Source organism: Strix uralensis, chromosome 4 (assembly GCF_047716275.1).
Source record: "Strix uralensis isolate ZFMK-TIS-50842 chromosome 4, bStrUra1, whole genome shotgun sequence".
NCBI classification, from domain to species: domain Eukaryota; kingdom Metazoa; phylum Chordata; class Aves; order Strigiformes; family Strigidae; genus Strix; species Strix uralensis.
The window spans coordinates 10468811-10489605 of record NC_133975.1 but is presented as its reverse complement, the minus strand read 5'-3'; the positions used below and the strand labels follow the sequence as shown (position 1 = coordinate 10489605).

General features: G+C 37.5%; 1 protein-coding gene across 4 annotated transcripts in view; it reads right to left on the bottom strand.

Annotated features, from left to right (window-relative positions):
* Positions 1–20795, bottom strand: part of FAM193A (family with sequence similarity 193 member A) — a 79349-nt gene that overhangs the window by 31339 nt on the left and 27215 nt on the right. For 3 of the 4 annotated variants that reach the window (XR_012628622.1, XR_012628623.1, XM_074865616.1), the window contains exons 1-5: positions 13465–13692; positions 10946–11112; positions 10486–10653; positions 7529–7763; positions 4201–4325 (exon numbers count right to left, since the gene is read on the bottom strand). Coding sequence is in view for 2 of the 4 variants with exons in the window: in XM_074865616.1 (XP_074721717.1) it covers positions 4201–4325; positions 7529–7763; positions 10486–10653; positions 10946–11112; positions 13465–13554 (785 nt within the window). In the remaining 2 variants the exon portion in view is untranslated. Of the gene's footprint in view, positions 1–4200; positions 4326–7528; positions 7764–10485; positions 10654–10945; positions 11113–13464; positions 13711–16192; positions 16259–20795 lie in introns of those variants that run through there. The other variant, XM_074865617.1, reaches the window with a different exon arrangement.

The following is a 20795-nucleotide window of genomic DNA, read 5'->3' as shown; positions in this document are numbered from 1 at the left end:
GAATGAGGCAAGTGAGATAACTGCATGCAAGCAAATTATCTACTACACTTGAGTGGCATCAAGTTCAAAATGTGGTTATGCCATTCACTGATGACTGTCTCTGTAAGGAGCCCCAGAAATAGTAGAAAGAGAGGTAAAACTGTCTCTCCTATTACATTTTTGTACAGCAAATTTCTTGAAAAATCTAATAGAGTGCATCATCACAAAGATTCTTCAGTAAATAAGCAAACTCCTGAAATCTTGACTTCAGAAATAAATAAAAAGACAAAATTCTATTTGATAATGTGTTTAAAGCACACTGAATTGTCATGACCTGTAAATTGACACAAATAAACTGAAGCTTTTCAATATTTCTCGTACTCAGTAATTAAGAGAAAACTGATTGGTAATTAGTTAGGCAGAGAGGTTCTGTGGTGCCAATACCAAAAAACAAAATTCAAGTATCTCAAAATTTGATATGTAAGCCCAGGTCCAGTATTTCAGGAAGGTTTGTTGTAGATTTCCATTGCAACAGGATACTAACCCTACCTAAGAAATACATAGGCTGGCCTATCATCTGGCAAAGGACTAAGCCCTTAATTTAAATGCGGCAATTAAGTATAATGAAGAGCTGAGCAAACAGACAACTCAGTAAGCATTAAGTTACAGCTGTTAGCATGACTTTGCCAATAAATTCAAGCTGATTCTATTTTGTTATTTTTGCCCAGAACCTGCAACGCAACCACTTCGGAAGGGTGCATAAGCAATCCTGCGCATTAACAACTTGGGAAGCCCATGCTTGGTGGAATACAAAAAGCAATTTGAAGTGACACGGTGACTTTAGGATACCACACTTCCTCAGCATCAGTCCTCACTATCAGGACTGTCAACTCCTGTTACAAGATCATGATTTACTTTCTTGAAGCCTGTGTTTATGGTATTATGCAATTATGTGAAATTCTGATCCCTACTGTACAGAAGTCAACAATTTTTTTTCATAACTGCTGCTGAGTAGTACTATTCTTTCAAACACTAGTGCACAAAATCTTTTTTAAATACACTCTACAGTTGGAAGCAAGAGAACTTTATTTTTAAAAGTTTAGGTTAGCAATGCCACAGCATTTACACTTTCAATTTTTATTTTAACTCTTGAATAAAAGTTAACATTCTACAAGTAAATACACTTTCAGCTCTCAAGGCAAGTATAAAGCAACAATCTAGGTAATATTTCAGTCCTGTAAACAGAGGCGGAATATATTCCTGGACAGCAGTAAAAAAAAAAAAGATAACAGAAAGCATCACACATATGTAAAACTTAACAAGAATTGCTTACTTTACAGTAACTGAATCTTCCAGGCATACCTGTTGACACAGATCCTACTGTATGCCTATGTATCTTGATCAGGAACCCAGAATTTCTTGGCCAACAACATTTAACTGAAGCCGTGCATATACCCTGAGCACTGTTCCATCCCATACAGGGAAAGCAAAGAGGACAGATAAGCCCCAAGACAGAAAAGCCCCTGATGTCAGTTAGTTATTTCATTTCCAAACCCCAATAAAGTAATCCGTTGAGTGTAGGAAGCATGTCCGTGGTTGCATGTAATCAAAAGCATTTTAACTCAAGATATTTAACCTCTAAGAAACCCTTCATATAGACACCTGCATCAGGAAGGACTATGAAAGGACTGGATTTCCTTAAATACTGACTATGAAAACACAGCCTTATGGAATGCTGTGTCTGATCTAAAAGGTCTGCTGATTATTTGATAAGCATACAGACAGTTCTCGCAGCTGGTCTGCAGATTGTACAACTGAGTGTGCCTCCTAAACAAACCAGAGGTGTTGACTGGGTAGCAGAACAAGACAGAACACATTAAGACCCTGGTAGTTTATCCTGAGTAGATAATCAGTCCTGTGAAATACTGACACAGCTGATCTTGTATCAGCTAGTAATGTCACAGAATCACAGAATCATCTAGGTTGGAAAGGACCTTGAAGATCATCTAGTCCAACTGTTAACCTAGCATTGGCAGTTTCCAACTACACCATATCCCTCAGCACTATGTCAACCCGCCTCTTGAACACCTCCAGGGATGGGGACTCCACCACCTCCCTCAGCAGCCCATTCCAACGCCTAACAACCTGTTCTGTAAAGAAATGCTTCCTAATATCTAGTCTAAACCTTCCCTGGCGCAACTTGAGGCCATTACCTCTTGTCCTATCACTCGTTGCTTGGTTAAAGAGACTCATCCCCAGCTCTCTGCAACCTCCTTTCAGGTAGTTGTAGAGGGCAAAGAGTTCTCCCCTCAGCCTCCTCTTCTCCAGACTAAACAACCCCAGATCCCTCAGCCGCTCCTCATACGACATGTGCATCCCCACACAGCTGCTGTTTAAACCTCCCTAAGTGAACATCTCTCCTGGTCTGACATCTGATAAGCATCCTTGGAACTAATCACAGCACACCAACTATATATTCTGAAAAACCCAGAGATGCACAAAAGATTCAGGAATTTGAGTAAGGGATGGGAGAAAGGGTAAACAACCAAAATCTAAGTGAAGCTGAGATGCCAATATGCTATTTCACATTTCTTCAGGAAAAGAAAACAATGAGGTCAATGCTCTTTTGTAAAAAAAACTCTGGCAACCCCTTCTCTACTGCATGCAAATGATTCTCTACTGACCAAATGATCTGGGGAATAGGCTGATCCCTGCTTCTCCATGTGAGGCCTCTCTGATGGAGCCTTCTTCCACTAATTCCCAATGGAAGGCAGATTATCCTCCAGAAAAATTTCTCAGGGAAGGCCACCTAATTCTCTTACTTCAAGACCCAGAGAAGCCAGCAGTAAAACCCTGGGAGTCCATGAAAACAGACATAATCTATGTTTACCAAAGAAAAACAAGACATACACTATATAAATTAGAAAGCATAGATCACATAAATCAATCTAGGCAAAACCACAGTTTATGTGAAACAGCCTTAAAGCTAGCTAGCTAACTGGAAAAGAAATTCCTGCAGGAAGAGATTCTGACTTCATCATATTTAAGCCCCGAAGGTAACTGTCACTACAGTGAAGTTCTGCAGAGAAACACCTTCTGTTGCTCAGACTTCAATTGCAGTAGCAGGTGAAAACAACAGATAAATGAAAACAATACAGAGAAGCCTTGTCAGATAGCATGGAGATGACTGAGGGATACAGTGTCAGTGACAGGGGTACTGGGAAGTCAAACACAGATCACTGGGAAAATACGTGCTTGAACAACATGCTATTGAGCGTAGCAACAGGATTACCCGCCTGGAGAAAAGGGGAAAAAAAAAAAAAGGAAAGAAAGGCTTTCAGTACCAACCCAGCTTCATGTAAACTAACTAGACAAGTTATTTCTGAGGGACCTTAGACTTCTTGCTGAGCCTGATAACAATTAAGCTTTCTTCCCTTTCCTTGCTTTCCTTTCTAGCATCTACTAGCAAAAGGAGAACTCATCAGAAATCTCTTTATTCACTGTGAGAAACACCTCTTGTGACAGACTTAATCAAACTGCTCTTGTACCATGGAAAAATACCCAAGACAATACCTTTAAGGCACATGTACACAGAGCATGAAACCCTATTCATCAGAAACAACATTGAGAGGTCAACACAAACCATCCATGACTGTACTTTAAAAATGTTTGGACTTAGGATAAAGAATTTAATTTCTATAAATTAATAACTACTTCCTAAAAAACCCAAACACTTTGCAGGTACACAAATTACAAGCAGAGGAACCTTCCTACAAAATACACATTTTAAAGCCCCAAGAAAAGCAATATGCCATCAGACCTACAAGCATATATCGCAAAGGATTTTGTTTCTTTTGCTTTCTCCAAGGAAAAGATTGCTTAAAAGTCCAAAATTAAGTTATTTGTACACTGTGGGAAGCACAAAGGCATTGAGGCTTTAACTCACTTGTAGAGCTGTAAAGACAGTAGCAATGCCTGATGACAAGTGAAAACAGTACTATTCAGTCATACCATCAGCATTTTCATAGGATGCTGTCATTTTACTAGGTAATGTACATGTAAGCAGATTAAGTAGCAGTTCTTCTGACAAGCAAGTTATGACAGCAGCCTGCTCAATATTGTTCTCAAGGCAGATCAACAAGAATGTTTTTTTAAACACTGTGATTGCAAACATGGGTTTTCACTTCTCCTTTAAATTACAAAAGCAAAGTTAAACTCTACCTTAGCTGTGACACCAATGTTGGCAAGCTATTCTGCAAGAGTGGCTCAGAAAATACCAGGTTTTCAAACAGATGCTTATTGTGCAATTCCCATGTCACCTGAAATTTCTTCAAATGTTCATTTTCCTATAACAAAAAAAACCACAAAACAGAAATAAGCCAGGGGTAGAAAAAGCAAAAGAAAAATTATGTCTGAAGCAACATTTATTTTTTTTTAAATCTAGTTTCCAACCTATAGGATGGCTTATCCAGCTCAGACCTTACCCAGTTTTAATACCCAGAAACTCAAATTTTAAGTAATTCTTTAATGACTTAAATAACCATAGCTTCGTTCTTTGTTTTTCTAAATTGTCATGGATTAGAAAACAAAAAGAAAAATCAGACTGTTGTTGAAAGCTTCCATTCTTTTCTGCACTGAAGGGTGTATTTTATGATCTGAACCAGTTATTCTCAGGTTTTCTTGTCAAACAACTGTCTATTTCTGATTAGTCTTCCATTCTTTGAACTTATCTAGTAACAGACATATATGATGGCAAGCTATAATCTTTATTCAAAACTGACATAAATTAGGTAAACAGTTCTCTCCAAGTACAGCTTCAAAAACAAAGTTTTCTAAATAGACAATAGTCCAACAGCTTCTCTACTAAACAGAATGTTTTTCTGTTTGAGGTTAACACATAATTGTATGCAATTTCAAGGCCTAAAACTTAAATCTATTATTATCAAAACATAAGAATCAAAGACATAGTATTTTTTCAAGTCAGTAAGTTTTCCCACATATAGCCAGCAGTACACAGGTTTTCTATACCAGGACTCGCCCACACAGCAAAATTAAGTGCAAACATTCTGGCTATCAGATCAGCAAGTGAGCTCTACACATTGTAACCTTGAGTACCCTGAAATACCAGAATACTCTGGAATTTCCAAGTTTTGTTAAACATAATGGGTTAAAAACTAAATACGTATTTATATCAGAACTATACACGAGACTATCAGTATTCGAAAAGAGAATGAAGTTTGGAGGTTTATTACTATTTAAAACAAAAAAACCACGACCCACCCTTCTTGAATTGCACAAGACACATACCCTTTCACTTGGAATATTATGCCTTAAGTATTTTGAAGATTTCTACAGATTACTAATAATTTCTCAAGGGTCAACACCGAGAAAGGTTGATTTCCTAAGCAATTTCCATATTATGCTGTGAACAAAACAGTCAACACTTATCTACAAAATCTTGTGTATCAGATTGCACAGATCACAATATTTCTCACAAAGAAATACCAAGTAAGTTTTCCCTTCTGGTCTGTTATACTGTGTACTTAAGGTCTTTTCTGTACTGACCACAGTCTTTCCAGCTTGCTGCCAGTATAATCTGTCATCCCCTGGTGGGGCACAAAGCTTTTAGTTCCTGCTCTTAAACTTTGCTAGTTAGCTGTTCATAATTTCACTGAGAAATTAGCTCCTCACAGGTGGAGCTTCAAGGCATTACATGCCTTTGTATAGCATGCTACATGCGAAGGTTTTACCTTTAAAAGGCTGCACTAGGTTTAGAGATCTTGACTGTTTTTTACCTATTTCAGCTAAAAAGATTCCTTCTTCCATAGTGCACTGGTATCTTAAGAGAAAACAACCATGCATACTGAAAAGGCTAGTGACCATACTACCTGTACTGAAAGCTGTGACATACTACTCTAGTTAATAAAAAGGTTATTTAATACATTTAAGAAATGTATGACAAGACGCAATATCCTACATTCTCACATTTCAGCTTAGTGGAACTAAGTTTTCAGTACTTACTGGGCTCCAGAAGGAAAAGGACAAGAAATATCTGGGGCATTTTTTGTTTTCTTACGCTTTGTTTTTTAGAAAAGAACAGGAATTTTATTTTACTTTGAATTTTGGCAGAAAAGGGGTAGATTAGGAAGTTCAAACATCTTCTGTCTCATCATGGCTATTACCTCAGTCTCTTATACCTACTAAGTTTTCATGACTACTAGTTCACAATAACAACGAGTGGAAAAAATATTACAAGGTTATTTTCTGATCAGCTATGTAATTCTGGCACTAACGAGTTCATTACTGGCAGATCTACTTTGAGAAAGCTAACACTTGTACTGTAATCCATCTGCTTTTCAGCTGAATAAGTTTAAGTTCCAAGGCAAATCAACCTGAAGAGCAATCTTTTGTCAAGCACCTTGTTAGAGACTTGATGACTATTAAAGCAGCCAATAAACTGGAGATGGCAATGGCCTCACATCTGTATCTAAGAGAAAGCTGGGGAAGACAATACAGACAACAGCAAATACAGAGTACTGACAACAGAAAAAAGCATCAGATATGCTCAAGTTTCTCAACAGAAACATCTTCCTGCTTTGCCATTCAATTTTACTAGCAGTCCTACCTCAGTAACAACACTCTGCTTCCCCTTCATTTTATACCCTTCTCACCTGTGGCCATCATAGTCTTGTTACTGCCTACTGTTTTCTTCTTTTTATATACCTAGACAGTCGCTTTCAGCTAATTGGCAATAAAACCCAAATTTACCAGTGTATCCACTTTTTTTTGCGCAAAGTTTACACAAGAAAAGGGATGCACAGGATAAGCACATTAACAAAGGATGTACAGGAAAGGATTATTAACAAAACGGGATTAATAACCTTCTCAGCCCTTAAACAAATAGAATTACAGAATTTGTTTACTGTATTACTCACTCATGATGGACAGTTATTCAAGAAGAGATTTTTAAGGCTATTGCTTATTTTCTACCTGACAATATAATCCCAAGTCTAACATCACAATTATTTGACAGAACAGGCATTTAAGAACAAGAACTTCAGAAATAATAAATAACATCACAGATTAATTCTGAGGCAAGAGATCATCTTCTCAAGTAGCCATTCTTGCTTAGAAGGGAAAAGAAAAATTGAACTCTGAAACAATCTAAATTAGCAATACATGTAAAAGTTTGTGTCCTTTAAATGTGGTTGTCAAGAGACCATTAAAGATTAACAGAGAAGTCTTTCACACATTTTCAAAGGCATTATCTAAAATCTTGTAGTTCTACATAAGATTAGTTTCAGAATAAGTGCCACAAACAACATCCCACCTTTTCTTTACAAACAAAAGATCATTTCAACAATTTGCTGTAAGAGATGCCTAATCTACATTTCTGAAGAATTAAATTTGCATTTTCAGAATCTCCCTGTCCTCAAGCACGCACACACAAAAAACATATTTCACAAACCACAGAAGAAAGAGCCCAGAACAGCTCTGCTAGCATTATCCCTAGCAAGCAGAAGCATATAGGTGACTTTTTCAGTCTTACCAGAGTAACTAGAAAGGCGCTGATTGTACATGCTGCCTGACAGAGTGCACTGTATTCTTCAAGTAGGAGTGAGATGAACTGATGTGCTTGCGGTGGCCCTTGTATTGCTAATGTTGATGCAACTTTAGATCCCAGTGACAAGTGTCTGAGCAGACGAACCTTCATTTCAAGCACATATTCTCTAGCTTGCTGTTCCAACCGTTGATAAAGCTGATATGGATCTCTTTCACAAAGCCTGTATTTTTAGAATATTTATGAGAAAAGAAAGTGTGTTATCAATGTTCACTTTCCTAAAAATATTTACCAGTTACCATCATTGTCATCAAAAAGAAACAACGGCTAATATTTACAGAACAACCTTAAATCTGGGAGAACACAGTCCAGCTCCCTACTTTTACACTGCGGAACAGAGCTCCTGGGTAGCTTAGGACTAGGATGCTCACACACCTGAGAAAAATTAATTTAGGACTGCAGTATTTCACCTCAACTTGTGAGCTTAAAAACCCCTTTATTCAATTTGCATACAACCCTACAGACACCTAGACTCTTTAGACAAGCTTCTTTACAACTTCTCTATGTTCTTACATACAGCCCCAATAAATGTCCCGGTTGAAACAGCCAGACCTAGGCCCAATTAGTATCTTGTTGAAGGACAGGAATTTACTTCAAGCTATTGAAGGAGCTTGATCTGTTAGGCAGCCAGAACATATTTAAATATATACTAACCAGACTGGACTTGGTGACTGCTTTGGGGGACCCTCTGTTGTTGAGCTGAACTGAAAGATGACATTTTATACATTTACCAAGCTTAAGACACTCATTCATGAAACTCCTTCTCACCTTCATGAGAGTTTCTTACCCCAAGTTGCAGATCTTCTCTACAAGGACATTTCTGGCACCTTTTATTAAATCTGTGCCACTGCATAGCTGAGGTGTAGGATTCACAGGGCCACAAAGAACGTCCTTCAAGGAACATGACTTAGGATGCTCTACTGAGGTAGCACTTAACTGCAATTATTACAAATGACTGGTGTATTTTTTTTTATTATTTTTATTTAAAATCTAGAATAGGGACCAGAATTTGTGCCTCATTTGTCCCAGGGAAGATTCAGAACCATATTGCCTTCCATGCACTTTATTCAGCCACTCAATACCTGCAAGACTTGTCACTCTAAGACACAGTTTCAAAGAGGGTCAGGGCTTCCTGCTAAGGACAGCATACAGCTGGCTAGGTCTGATACTCTCTTGGAAGCAAGACATGGGTTTGAACCACCTCACACAGAAGAAAACTGAACACGATGGCTGCTTTGAAGTACTTTAGAGAGAAATCATACTATTTAATGTCCTGTGCGAGGAGTTTAAGCACTTGCCTCAGGGTTTTTACAGCACAGGGAGGTGGGGAAGAAGAAAGGGATTAGATAAGTACTTAAGAATTAGATGAATAAACGTCTACTGCTATCTAGTCCCTGCTCTTCCCTCACCACTCATCAAATAGAGTACTATCATATTGCCATAAAGTGCTCCAACATACAACAGGGACAGTAATTGGCACCACTACTTATTTTCAAGTAAGACCACCAGGCAGTCCGTTTCTTACCAGCTGTGTCTAACAGAGCTGAGCATGGAATTAGGAATTTCTGCCTTTTAAACACAGTTACTTGGACACAGCATGATTTTTGGCATGCTACCTACATGGTTTGTTTGGGGTTTTTTGTTTTGGTTGGTTGGTTTTATTTGTTTTTACACTTTGAATACCTACATTGACTAGCTTTGTTAAAAAATTTTGCATGACATTAGCACCACGGACTGGACACACTGGTGTCTGCTCAAACACAGTATCTTAATTTTATTCATACTTTGGAGGCCATAAGGAACCAGAGTGAACAATAATTACATTGACATTTAAGGTTTCCTTCTCTGAGATCCTGTTTCTGCCTTTGTATTTTAATCTCTCAAAAGTGAAAAACAGTTCTAGAGAAATCAAAGCACCCAAGTACATAAGAAAGGCACACAGTATGTGTTCCAATTTCCAAAATTTTTCCATTAAAGAGAAACCACATAAAAATCAACAACCATTTTAGCAGTGATTCAGTTTTAATTACCTACACACTATGCAACATTTAAGCATCTTTGATTTCAAAAACCTACACTGCATGTTTTGATCACTTAAATAAACAAAGTGTGACTAATAAGGAGGCATGCTATATTACTCTACATTTACACAACTCATGTTCAAAACCAAACACTCAGTTTTTATATAACAGAAGTGCAATAAGCTTATTTAATTATCTATTAAGGCTGATTCAGGGTATAGTCATCTAAACAGCAATGCTAGATGACTATAATCTTTCACAAGTTTTTTACCTTGCCAGAATTTAGCTTCAACTAGAAACTCCACATAAGAACTACAGTTTGTCAGACCTTAATATACTAAGGAGATCAACTATTCCTTGACCACACCTTCAGTTAGACAGAAACCGAGATGAAACTCCTCTTTTTTCCTTTTTTTTCTTTTGAAAAAGTCTCTTCTACCTGTTACAACTACAGTAAGATGCAAGCACTATAACTACCCAGGTTAGCTCGACAAGGTAAGATTTTCATGTGGGGCAATTCAAACCAAACAGTGTCTTACTAACAATACTCATTACTTACTAATAATAAACTCAAGGCCTTCTGAAGAATAATATTTTGGGACCCTTCCATAATTATACATTAATATTGCAAACACCATATAAATTTAATAGCTTCCCATGCATTCAATCTAGCATTTAAAAATCCTGCATGAAATAGAATTGACTGTTCTGACTTTTCATTCTAGTGGAGAGGCAATCATTCCAAGCAATCAGACTTACAGATGGTAAATAACGTTCGATTAAAAAGCAACATTCCAAACTACTTAAAAACTAATCTTAAAAAATCCTCTTAGCAATTAATAGGTATTTTTCAAACTGCTATACCTATCCACCAGCTCTTTCATTCCTTCTTTATCTGGTACCAAAGACTGGTCTTGGTCATCTGCCAAAGGGGTCCCAGCTTGGCGATATATACACCGAACCATATATCTTACTTCTGACCAGTAATTTTGAAGCTGCTGAGGCTCACGTTCAGGCTCTGCTGAATTTTCTCTGCAAATAATGACAAAAATAATTACTCTCTATTTGTACGTTGCATAGGTGTATTGATTCCTACTATTCTGAAGATGCTCTTCAGGAAAAACAATGTACATCTGAAAATGCCTAAAATAAAGTACATGCCTAAAATAAAGTATAAAATTGGATAGAAGCTGCCATCCATAAGTTACTGTTACTGTCAGATAGACTGTTTAAAGAGTTTAAGCATGCGCCAACAAATACACGACAACACTGCTGACAGTCTGACTACAGCCACCATGCTGTTGAGTTTGACTTCAGTTCTTACCTGCGCTCATTACACGCCTCACAGTTGCATGCTATGTCTGAAGGAGAGGAATTGCTAAGGTCTGCAGCAGGCACTGTCTGTGCACCAACAGTTATTCTTCCTCCTCCTACAGATTCCTGCTGTGATCCGCTGTTTCCAAGGGGCATGTGCAAAAGGAAGTCTTGGCTCTGAAAGGCAAAAATACAGTTAGCCTTCAGTTTAGGGCAGATATCTGAAATGTTAATAGGTAGGCAAATATCAATGTGGCAATTATTAGTGCTGAACGTATTTTGGGAGGACACTCAAGCAGGCACAAAGAATTTACCTTCAAAAAGCATAATAAATGCAAGATATGGACTGAGAAAACCAATGATGTAAATATAGTTTCGTTTCTAATAACCAAAGTATGTTGGTTATAATTATCACCTTTATGTACTCCAGCATAAACAATGCACTAAGCTAAAGGCTTGCTCATTCCATGATTAATCATAAACTAGTAATATCTCTTCAGTCTCTATTTGACAGCATGTTTGACTTCTGTAGTTCAACAATCCCTTCTAGCAAAAAGCATAAAATCTCCTTGTTTGTAACAGTCAGACATGCTACTTCATAGTAATGGATGTTAGGAAGCTGCTGTCATTGGGAATGGATGCTCTCTGCTGCGTACAGTGCTACTCAGTACTAGCAGATGACACAAACCTCTCTCCCAAGGCTGCTGGTATTTTGCGTTCCAGTTTCTCTCCTTTCTCTGTGCTCCAGGCACAAATACATACCATACTTCCCTCCTGCACCCTCCCCAGGTTGCCAGCTTTCTGTGGCATGAGGCATAGACCTTTCACACATTAGGAACATGACTGAAGGGGGTTCCTGTGCTTCACCACAGATCCTGGAGCAGGATGCAGATGCAGGTCAAAACAAACCTGCATGCATTTGCTGCCAACAGCAAGACCAGCTACTGGGGATGGTGCTGAGGCAAACCATGCTAGGTTGAGGGCAACAGCAACCTGAACACAGGAGCACTTATTGCAAACACCACTTACACTCTGTCTTGCAGTGACTGCTAACATGATTTTTTTAGCTCGGTTTGCTTTCTTCCCCAGCTGGTTTCTCTAATTTGACTAGCCAACTAATCCATTTAGTTGCTTTTTTTAAGTCAAGCTTCCCAACTTGGAAAATACTTTCACTGTTGGTTTTTAAAAATTCCTCTTTAAATAAGAAAGCAGTTGCAAAATTTAAAAAATACTGTCAATTTTTATTTTAACTGGAGTATCTATAACTTACCAAAATGTTTAGAAAGCAAATCCTGCCTTCCTCGCACTTGTAGTACGCTTACTTTCTTTACTAGTTCATTAAAACAGAGCTTAAATAAGTAAAAAATTTTGACTCAACTGAACAGTAATGTGCTTCAGTCTTGCTGTGTTCTGAACTCACTAGGATGTGTTTACCATCAGACTACCAGTATAATTCCCTTAGATGTAATCTCTTTTGATTAATTTTACCAACCCTTGTTAATAGCAAGAATATCAGTAAACACTAGTTGTATAGAAGTGATATAGTCTCAAATTTTCCTTACAGAAACCTATGTTAACTGTGCTTTTAACATGAGTTTAACAACATATGCTATACAAAGACAATCTTTCTTAACACTGATTTGTTTACTGAAATAAAAATTTGTATGTGCCTATGGGCATGTGCACAGTCTGTTAGCTCTCTACAAGGAGATGTCAGCTGGAATCTATAATGCTTCCAATTATCGCAAGTGTGTGGCTTCCCAGATGAGTTGTGAAGATTTGGTTCTGCAGTACAGCATCAGAGTTTACTTCCAATGGGGTTTTGCTGGACCTGTCAACGAACTTTTTGTATCTTTCTGCTACACTGAGCACAGCTCTTAAGTGAGACTGAATTCCCATTTGAAAACAGATTTTAACACCTAATTTAGAAAATAATCACAACTTGAAATAGTAGCACCATGTATTAAATCAGTGTTTGCAGTGCTACAACAGAGTAAGAAACTGCTATGTGCATACTACTCGAAGTTGTGCTTCTTCATTAAAAATACAGGAAAGAAAAGATGACAAAACTCAGACTCATACAGGAAGGTGGCAGTGCAAGTGCAGTGACTCAAGAACACTACTGAAAGAACAAGGAAAATTCAGAGTTTACCTCACAAAGGGGGGGAAGTACACATGAGCAGACAGAGAACAGGAAAAAAGTGTAATGATTAAAGTTGCATTAGTAAAAGTAGAAGAAACAGAATTTAAGTAAAGGAGAAAAGGAAAAAGTTTGAGATGAAATAAACTGAAAGGGCAAAACCCCAGCAAGAAACAAATCCAAGCCTTGCTCTACTCAAAAATCCAAAATTCATTATCAGAACTCCTCATTTTTGAAAAACTTGCCTGTTCAGTTTACTTCATAGGAAAACCAACTCAAACTCTCCTAAAATACTTTCTAAGCATTTAAGTGGTTCCAAAGCAAAGTAGCATTCAGCCTATAACAACATACCTCTCCTTAGTCTACTAAACTGAAGTACTTCAACTTACCACAAGAGACTGCTCTATTGTAGCATGCCTTTCCTCCTTTTCGACTGTTCGTCGACAGTCTGGACACACCCACAGTGGAAGATGCAGCATATTGTTTGCTTTTGGAGATGTGGAAAGTGCTGTTTTGCTAGAATTTTTTATTCCGCTCTCTGAAAGCGAAGTATCTTTTCGTTCACTTCTACAAAGAAGACAATGCTCGCCAGTTGTATATGGTGCCCTTTGGCCCAAGCCAAAGGTAAACGGTGTCTAGAAATAAATGTTTTAATAGGTAACTTTAATAGGTATTCACTGAATACATACCAGAAAAACTTATTCTGAGATTTAAAAAAAAACCCAAAACAACCCATATTTTAACAGTCATCATTAAATAGTAACTATTTGGAGTGTCCCAAGATCAAACACAGCAGTGCTATCTGCGTGGCAAACAATTCTGATTCCCATTTTAAAAGCAATGTTTTCAGGGAGCATTGACTACAGCCTTCCCCTCTAAAATAGTTCAGCCTACATGCAATAATCTAGTAAGTAAAATAAAAAAGCAATAGTACAATTCCTTTTACTGTTGTCATTCTTAGGGATAAAAAGGAAAATAACTGCTCTTCAAAGTTCTGCATCACCTCCTTTTTCAATGCTAACTGAAACAAGGACACTTTCAGCTAAGCTTCTCAGAAAATAAAAGCTTAACTCGGTTTTAGTTCGGTAGGGTCTTAAAATCCACTATTGGCTATGGAATAAAGTACACTTGGTAACTTATGAGGACAGAGGCAGTTCAAAACTTTCTCTTCCAAGATGCTACTGTGCCTGAAATCATGGTGCAGCCATGAGATACTGATTATTCACCAAGATCGATACTTAAAAACATGTCAAGCAGCACAAGCCAAACAGAACCCAACTTTACAAGACATAAGCAAAGTTATAATGAATGGAACAAAACATCTTGTAGTGGCGGAATCACAGATTTGTCTAGCTCTGCCTTAATTAGCAAGATCTTCTATGTAAGCCTCAAAATAGTTAAAATCTTTTTCAAAGGAAAGACAAATTTAAATAAGTCATTCAAGCATTCCTCTAGACACTGCTTCAACCTCAATACTAACAAATATACTGCTTTAAAGATCATGTAGGGCTGAACTGCACAAGCACAGGTTAAAAGTTCTTTAGAGCCAAGGACTAGTTGAATCTATAACACAATTCACTAACTCTCTTCACAGTAACAACAACTCAATTCCCTATTACTGACATCTGAAGAAAAACAGCACTGCATTACAAACTGATTTTTTGTGTTCTTTGCATCTATAAGACTGACACGCTCAGCAATATGGAAAGAAAAACTGAGAATTCTAGACATCAAAGAGACACACTGAATTCATCTCCACAAGTATCTTCTTATCTCTCAGAAGTTCATGAGAACCTTAAGTTAACAGATTTACTAAGAACATCTTTACTGATGCACTTCAAGAACTCACACCTAAGCATTAAGGCAAGAAAAAAACCACACAATTTTTCCAGGTGTCTACTGCAGGTTTTCAGAAAATATTCTCATGAGGGAACTCATGCTGCCTCCTGAAAGGCTGGAACCATCCCCTTATTGGCTCTACAAGCAGGAACAGATTTCTGAAATTAGACATTCCTCTTGGCTGACCTGCACTCAACTGCAGATCTTATTAATGCTTAAAACCTGCATGCAGGAGGCCATGCTCATCTCCTTAGTCCTGAAAGTTTCCTTGTTAAAATAAGTTTTTCTGAAGCTAGACTAAGTCTCTGTTGGAACGACGATGACATCTTCATAGCTATTGCAGGCAAATTCTTGTGAACATCATCTGCAGAACATCTTCCAACAAGTAGTAAAAGCAGAGCACAAAAATGTAGAGGTTCAGAAGTTAAGACAACCTGACACTCTTTTGCAAGAGTAATCTCCCAACTGGGCCCATATTTGTGACAGATAGGAAGTTCAAATGAAAGCACCTGGTTCCTGGACCACGATGCAAATCAACTACTAAGAATGAAAATTTCTAAGCAATTTATTTCTAAGAAAATTCACAGAATCTGGACAAAATCTAGATCATAAGCATCTCAGATTCCTGTTATGGCTTTGTCATACTAAAATGAAGCTATGAATTGGAGTTATTTATTTAAAAGATGATGAACACAGTGACTGTTCATGTGACCATTTCAAGAGCAGCAGTAAACTCTTCCTGGATTAGTTAAGGTTGGAATTATATATACATTTGTATGTGTCTTCAGTGTAATCAAAGTGTACATTTTGAGAAAAGATATTTTTCCACTAGTCAGGCTTCAAAAAATGTGTGATGCATCTCTGAAAGAAAACACCCAGTCTCACTTTCTCTCTGAAACATGTTCAGATATAGCATTCATAAACGAAAGCTGGAAGTAGGACAAGCCAGAACAGAAATAACTGCATCTCTGCTATGTATTTAGATTTATCTCTAAGAATAACTTTATTACCATAAAATTGCATAGGTTTTTTTTACATCTATGTCCAATTTCAAGCTTATTATAACAATAAAGTTTTACTTTAGAAATAGTAGCTTTCACTGCTTTTTAAAGCTTGAATAGTGAAGTCATCAGAAACTGACTTCAGTTAGCCAAGTCCCAATCTCAAACAGAAGTCTTTTAGAAGAGTTCTCTAGTACCTTTAATACTGTTTAATACCTTCTCCTGTTAGTAAATAATTCTGCTATCATATACATGCACAAAATTTGTCTGCACATACCTGAGAAACACCTGTGAACTCTGATCCAACAGAACTGTCTGTAAACTGTGTACCATTTAGCGAAACCTGGAAAAAAATTAATAGTACATTGGTTACAATAGTTGAGTTTAATGCTAAAAGAGCATTAAAAAAATTAAACAACAAAACCTTCCTCTGCATCTGAGGGTTGATAAAACAGCTTTTGAAGCTTGAATAATTGTTTGACTGCAGATATGAAAAGCCCTTTTTCTTTTGTAATAGAAGTTCTACAGACGCAAAAGTTTACAATTTACGTATTTTAAACTTTTGCACTGTAGCTGTTTTATTAGCAACTCCAAGATGAAAGAATTGATACAGGAAAAAAGAAAAGTCATAAGCAAAATGACATTTTTCCTTCTGTATTTGATTGTTTGCATTTAGCTTTTAAACTTCTATTGTGAATCGAGACAATTACCAAAGATTCTTGCCTTTTGAAAGTTGAATACAATACTGCTTAGAAAAATATGCAGTGTTAACCAGGAAGACTCTTCCACAGCAAGCCTCCAAAAGGCATTCAGCTATTCCGCCACAGCAGCCTTTCTCCTGCCCCAGGTTATAATTCACACAGAAACCTCTCAGAGGTCTCTTCCATACCATGTTTCTCCACAAGTGTTAACAGAGACTACACCAGATACCAGTGAAGTGCCTTTCACAAGCCCCAAGTGTTTTCATACAGCATTATTTGAGGACACTAAAACAAGAGTAAAGTTAAAACAGAATACAAATTCAATGAAGAGCCCTAGATCACACTGACTTGAAGAAAAGGCACTTGATTTAAAAAAAAAAAAAGGAAGAGAGGACATAAAGTCAGTCAATTATTTTATTGTTTATCTTCCCTCTTCTTAAACACTGGTTTATCTCTTTCAGATATAATTTACCTCATGCCTCTCTTCCACCTTTCACATGTTTTTACTAGCCCTCTTTTGCTCTCCAGTTTTCCACCTACTACTGCCTGGAATTAATATTTCCAAGACAACTCTAAAGACTGCAATAAAAAACAGCCTATATAATGAGGCACCCCCACATCTTGTGAGTTGGATTTAGAGTTCAGAAAATATTTTTACCCTGCTACCAAACCAGAAACTTCTCAAACTGAAGCGTCCTCCAGTACAAAGGAGCATCCTTCAGTTTTACACCTCCCCAGAATTATGGACTGCTTGCTTTACAGAGCCAGTGAGATTATTGCAAAGCCATTGTGTTCAGCCAGATTTTTTCAACGGCGAAGTGGAGGATAAAACGGTCTTCAGTTCATTGCTATAGAAGACAGAAATAAGAATCCACACAACTTCACTTACATACCCTATGCTAGGGGTATCAAAATATCAAGAGTAGCTGTCTAAGAAAAAAACCCTCATATGCAAGTCAAGCATCTCAAATCTAAAATCATGGGAGCAAAAATGCTGATGTGGAACAAGTTCCCTATTTTTATACAGCCACTTTCCAAAAAGTAGAAAAAAATAAAAGGTCTTTTGAATTAAAAAAAGTGTTCTTCACCAAGAAGAGAAATCCTCCAGTACTGGAGGTCCACCAGTTACTGGCATGCACATTCAAGAAGAGAGAAACCAGTAAGAAAGTTTAGAATCAAATAGTTATCTGCAGCTCAAAAAATTTTTTTTGAGAAAATTAAAAAAAGACAACTTTATCGAAAAACATTACCTGTTCATTAAGGGAGCATATTTACCTTCTTTACATTCAAGACAGTGATAACGAGAATGCAGGAGCTGTCACATCTAAACATGCAAATGTTGAGTGACCAAGCTGAAGGGAGTCAGAAACGTTACAAAAGCAAAGACAAAAACAGTGGGAGGTTTCCGTTATCCACTAAATGTCACAGCCAAGACAAAATACTGAACATCAGGAGCAACTGCTTCATGGAATGAGTTGTTGTGCTACTAAAAAAAGGAAAGGCATCTCTTGATCCTAAGCACTGTGCAGAATTTGGTTCAAAATATTAGTGTAAACCCCACAGAATTTAGTAGTGACCTAAATATCTACAGGAGGAACAAACACCAAGAAATTTAAATAAAAGAGTTGGATAAATAGGAGGAAACTTAAAGAGAATCATCAAAAATTAAGTGTCTGTAGGCAATGTGATTAAGACATTGTATGTGAGGCTTAGAGCAAACATAAAAAAAAAAAATCACATAAAGGACTTAAGTAAGGGTGAATAACAACATGACAGGCAAGGGAAGGAGATGGGTATATAGCATATTAGAGAAAACATTATAAGAATCTTGTAGAATTTGTCCAAATGGGGCTCAAACAATAGCAAGCTAAAAACAGAGAGAAAAAAAAAAAAGAGAGTCTCGCAAATAATTTAAGGAAGTGAGGGGAAAAAAAGTACAAAATCTACAACTAAATCCTTTTTCAAGGCACTTAAGGAGCAAGGAGCAGTAGGATCTGTAATGTTAAAGTAAACAAACAAATAGATGCATTAAAAAAATGCTCAAACAAGCTAAGGTCGTGACAAAAACACCAGATTTATTTTTCACATCTTCATGTTCTCTATGGAAGAGTTTAAAGATATTCTCCCAGTGAAAGGCTTCTTTACAGAAGATGCATTAGAGGATCTGTTTCAAAGCAAAGCACTGCTAGAAAAAAGTATGGAGCAAATGGACAACTCAAAAATTAGCAAGCCACCAAGAGCAGATGACATCCAGCCCAAGACTCCTAAAGCAGCTCAAGGACATTATAGTTGCACTAATAACTTCAGTATGTTAATGCTTGCTTTATACTTCGTCAGTACTAGAGGAGCAGATGATGTTGGGGTTTTTTTTTATTATTTATTTATTAAGTTTCAAAGGAAAACTAAGAAACTGCAGTTATCTGAAGTCTGTAGCAAGAAAGTGCCTGAGATGACAAAGTTCACTAATAGCACTAAATTCTTCATATTACTAAAGAGACTGGAAAATGGCAGAAGGACCTTACAAGATCTAGTTACTGGGCCATATGTTGACTGATATAATTCAGCGTGCAGAGATTTAAAGTAGAAGTGACAAGCTAGACAGCTGTCACTTCTGGACAATCCTTACTTTTTTTTTTAAATAAAAAAACCCTTATTTTTACAGTCCTGAGTATCCTTTTCAATGGTTTTAAAGTTTCATGTTTTAAAAACTTATTTCGTGAAGATAAGTGCCAGAAGGAAGGCTGACCTGGATCAGGAACATGGGAATCTCTGCATGTATTCTTCACCATAATGGAAAGTGGCAGGTTGGGGGTGAAAATCCTTCCATTCTTTCTATAAATGTTATTTACAATGGACAAGATATATGGAAATACTGTTTTTCTTGCAAGCTGCTGCCACATTAACTCATTCTCTCTACAATGTTAATTTTCTGGAGAATAAGGCATACACCATCTTCGCACGGTATAACTTGTACCAGAAAGTATGAAGAAAGTGAGAATCACAGCTTAAACTATACTCCTTGATTTCACCTGAATGACCTTGAAGAACCAGTTGAGCAATTGGAACATAAGCACTCAAAGACTGCCATAATCTGCTCCAATAGCCTGTCACTATCAAAATCAGCCCTTCAGTGGGCTGGGTGGCATATTACTAGACAACAAACCCCCATCTTTCTCACAGTTGAAGCCTGGTGAAGTCACACAAACATCATGAAAGTGAGAGTGATGCAAGGTCTCAGGAGAGCTCAGGAAAAGAACAACATAGGAAGAAAATTTAGATTTGACTCATCATCACTGAACCCTAAACAGTTCCACAGAAAAGTGATGCAGGATTTAATCAAATTTCTCCTGAGGGAAAACAGTTAGAAAATACCGCACTGATTTTCTCAGGCACGTTAAAGATACAAACTAGGAAAAAAAAAAACATGTTGGCAAGAGATGATTAAGGCTACACTTTATTCTACACTTCAGTCTACAAGGTCCAAATAAAACAAGGTTATTCCACACCACTCGAATTAAATTCCTGATTTTTATATAGGGAGGTGAAAAATTAAGTTTGTTGAAACATCTGAAACAACGCATTCTTCTGTAAGTGTCCAAGCAACACTAGAGAAAGGTATTGCACTTAACCCTGGCTGCCCCCACCAAAACCCATCAAGATGTCTTGTCTATGCCACTTGCTCTCCTGCCTACACTTTTTATGCCAAAACCCATTTGCCACAGCTGTTCTGTGCTAAGCCTTCTCTCAGACACTTCCAGTCAGCGAGCACACTATGACATTGCTCTACAGCTTCACATAACAGCTCTGCCTCGCTTCCCACCGCTGTCGCCCAACGCCGTTTGGGAGGCAGCAGTCTCAAGTCGCACTCGCTAGTGGAGACCTCCCTCCCCACAGCCCAAGTGAAGCTCTGACTTGGGTGCTCTCCAGTCGCAGGCTGAGCTGTTCCTCTTCTCTCCCAGGCACAGCTAAATTGGTCACAGAACTGCTGCTGGCAGATGAGTGACACTTACAAAATCCTAAGTGATTTGCAGATATGAAGAAAGATTTCTTTATGCCTTCAGTTCAATAGATAGGAAACTATCTGATTTCAGTAAGTGAAAATTTAGGATCTTTCCTCCCTAACCCCAACTGATTTAAGGATAAACCATTGTAGAAGTCAAATGCGTGGATGAGGGGAAA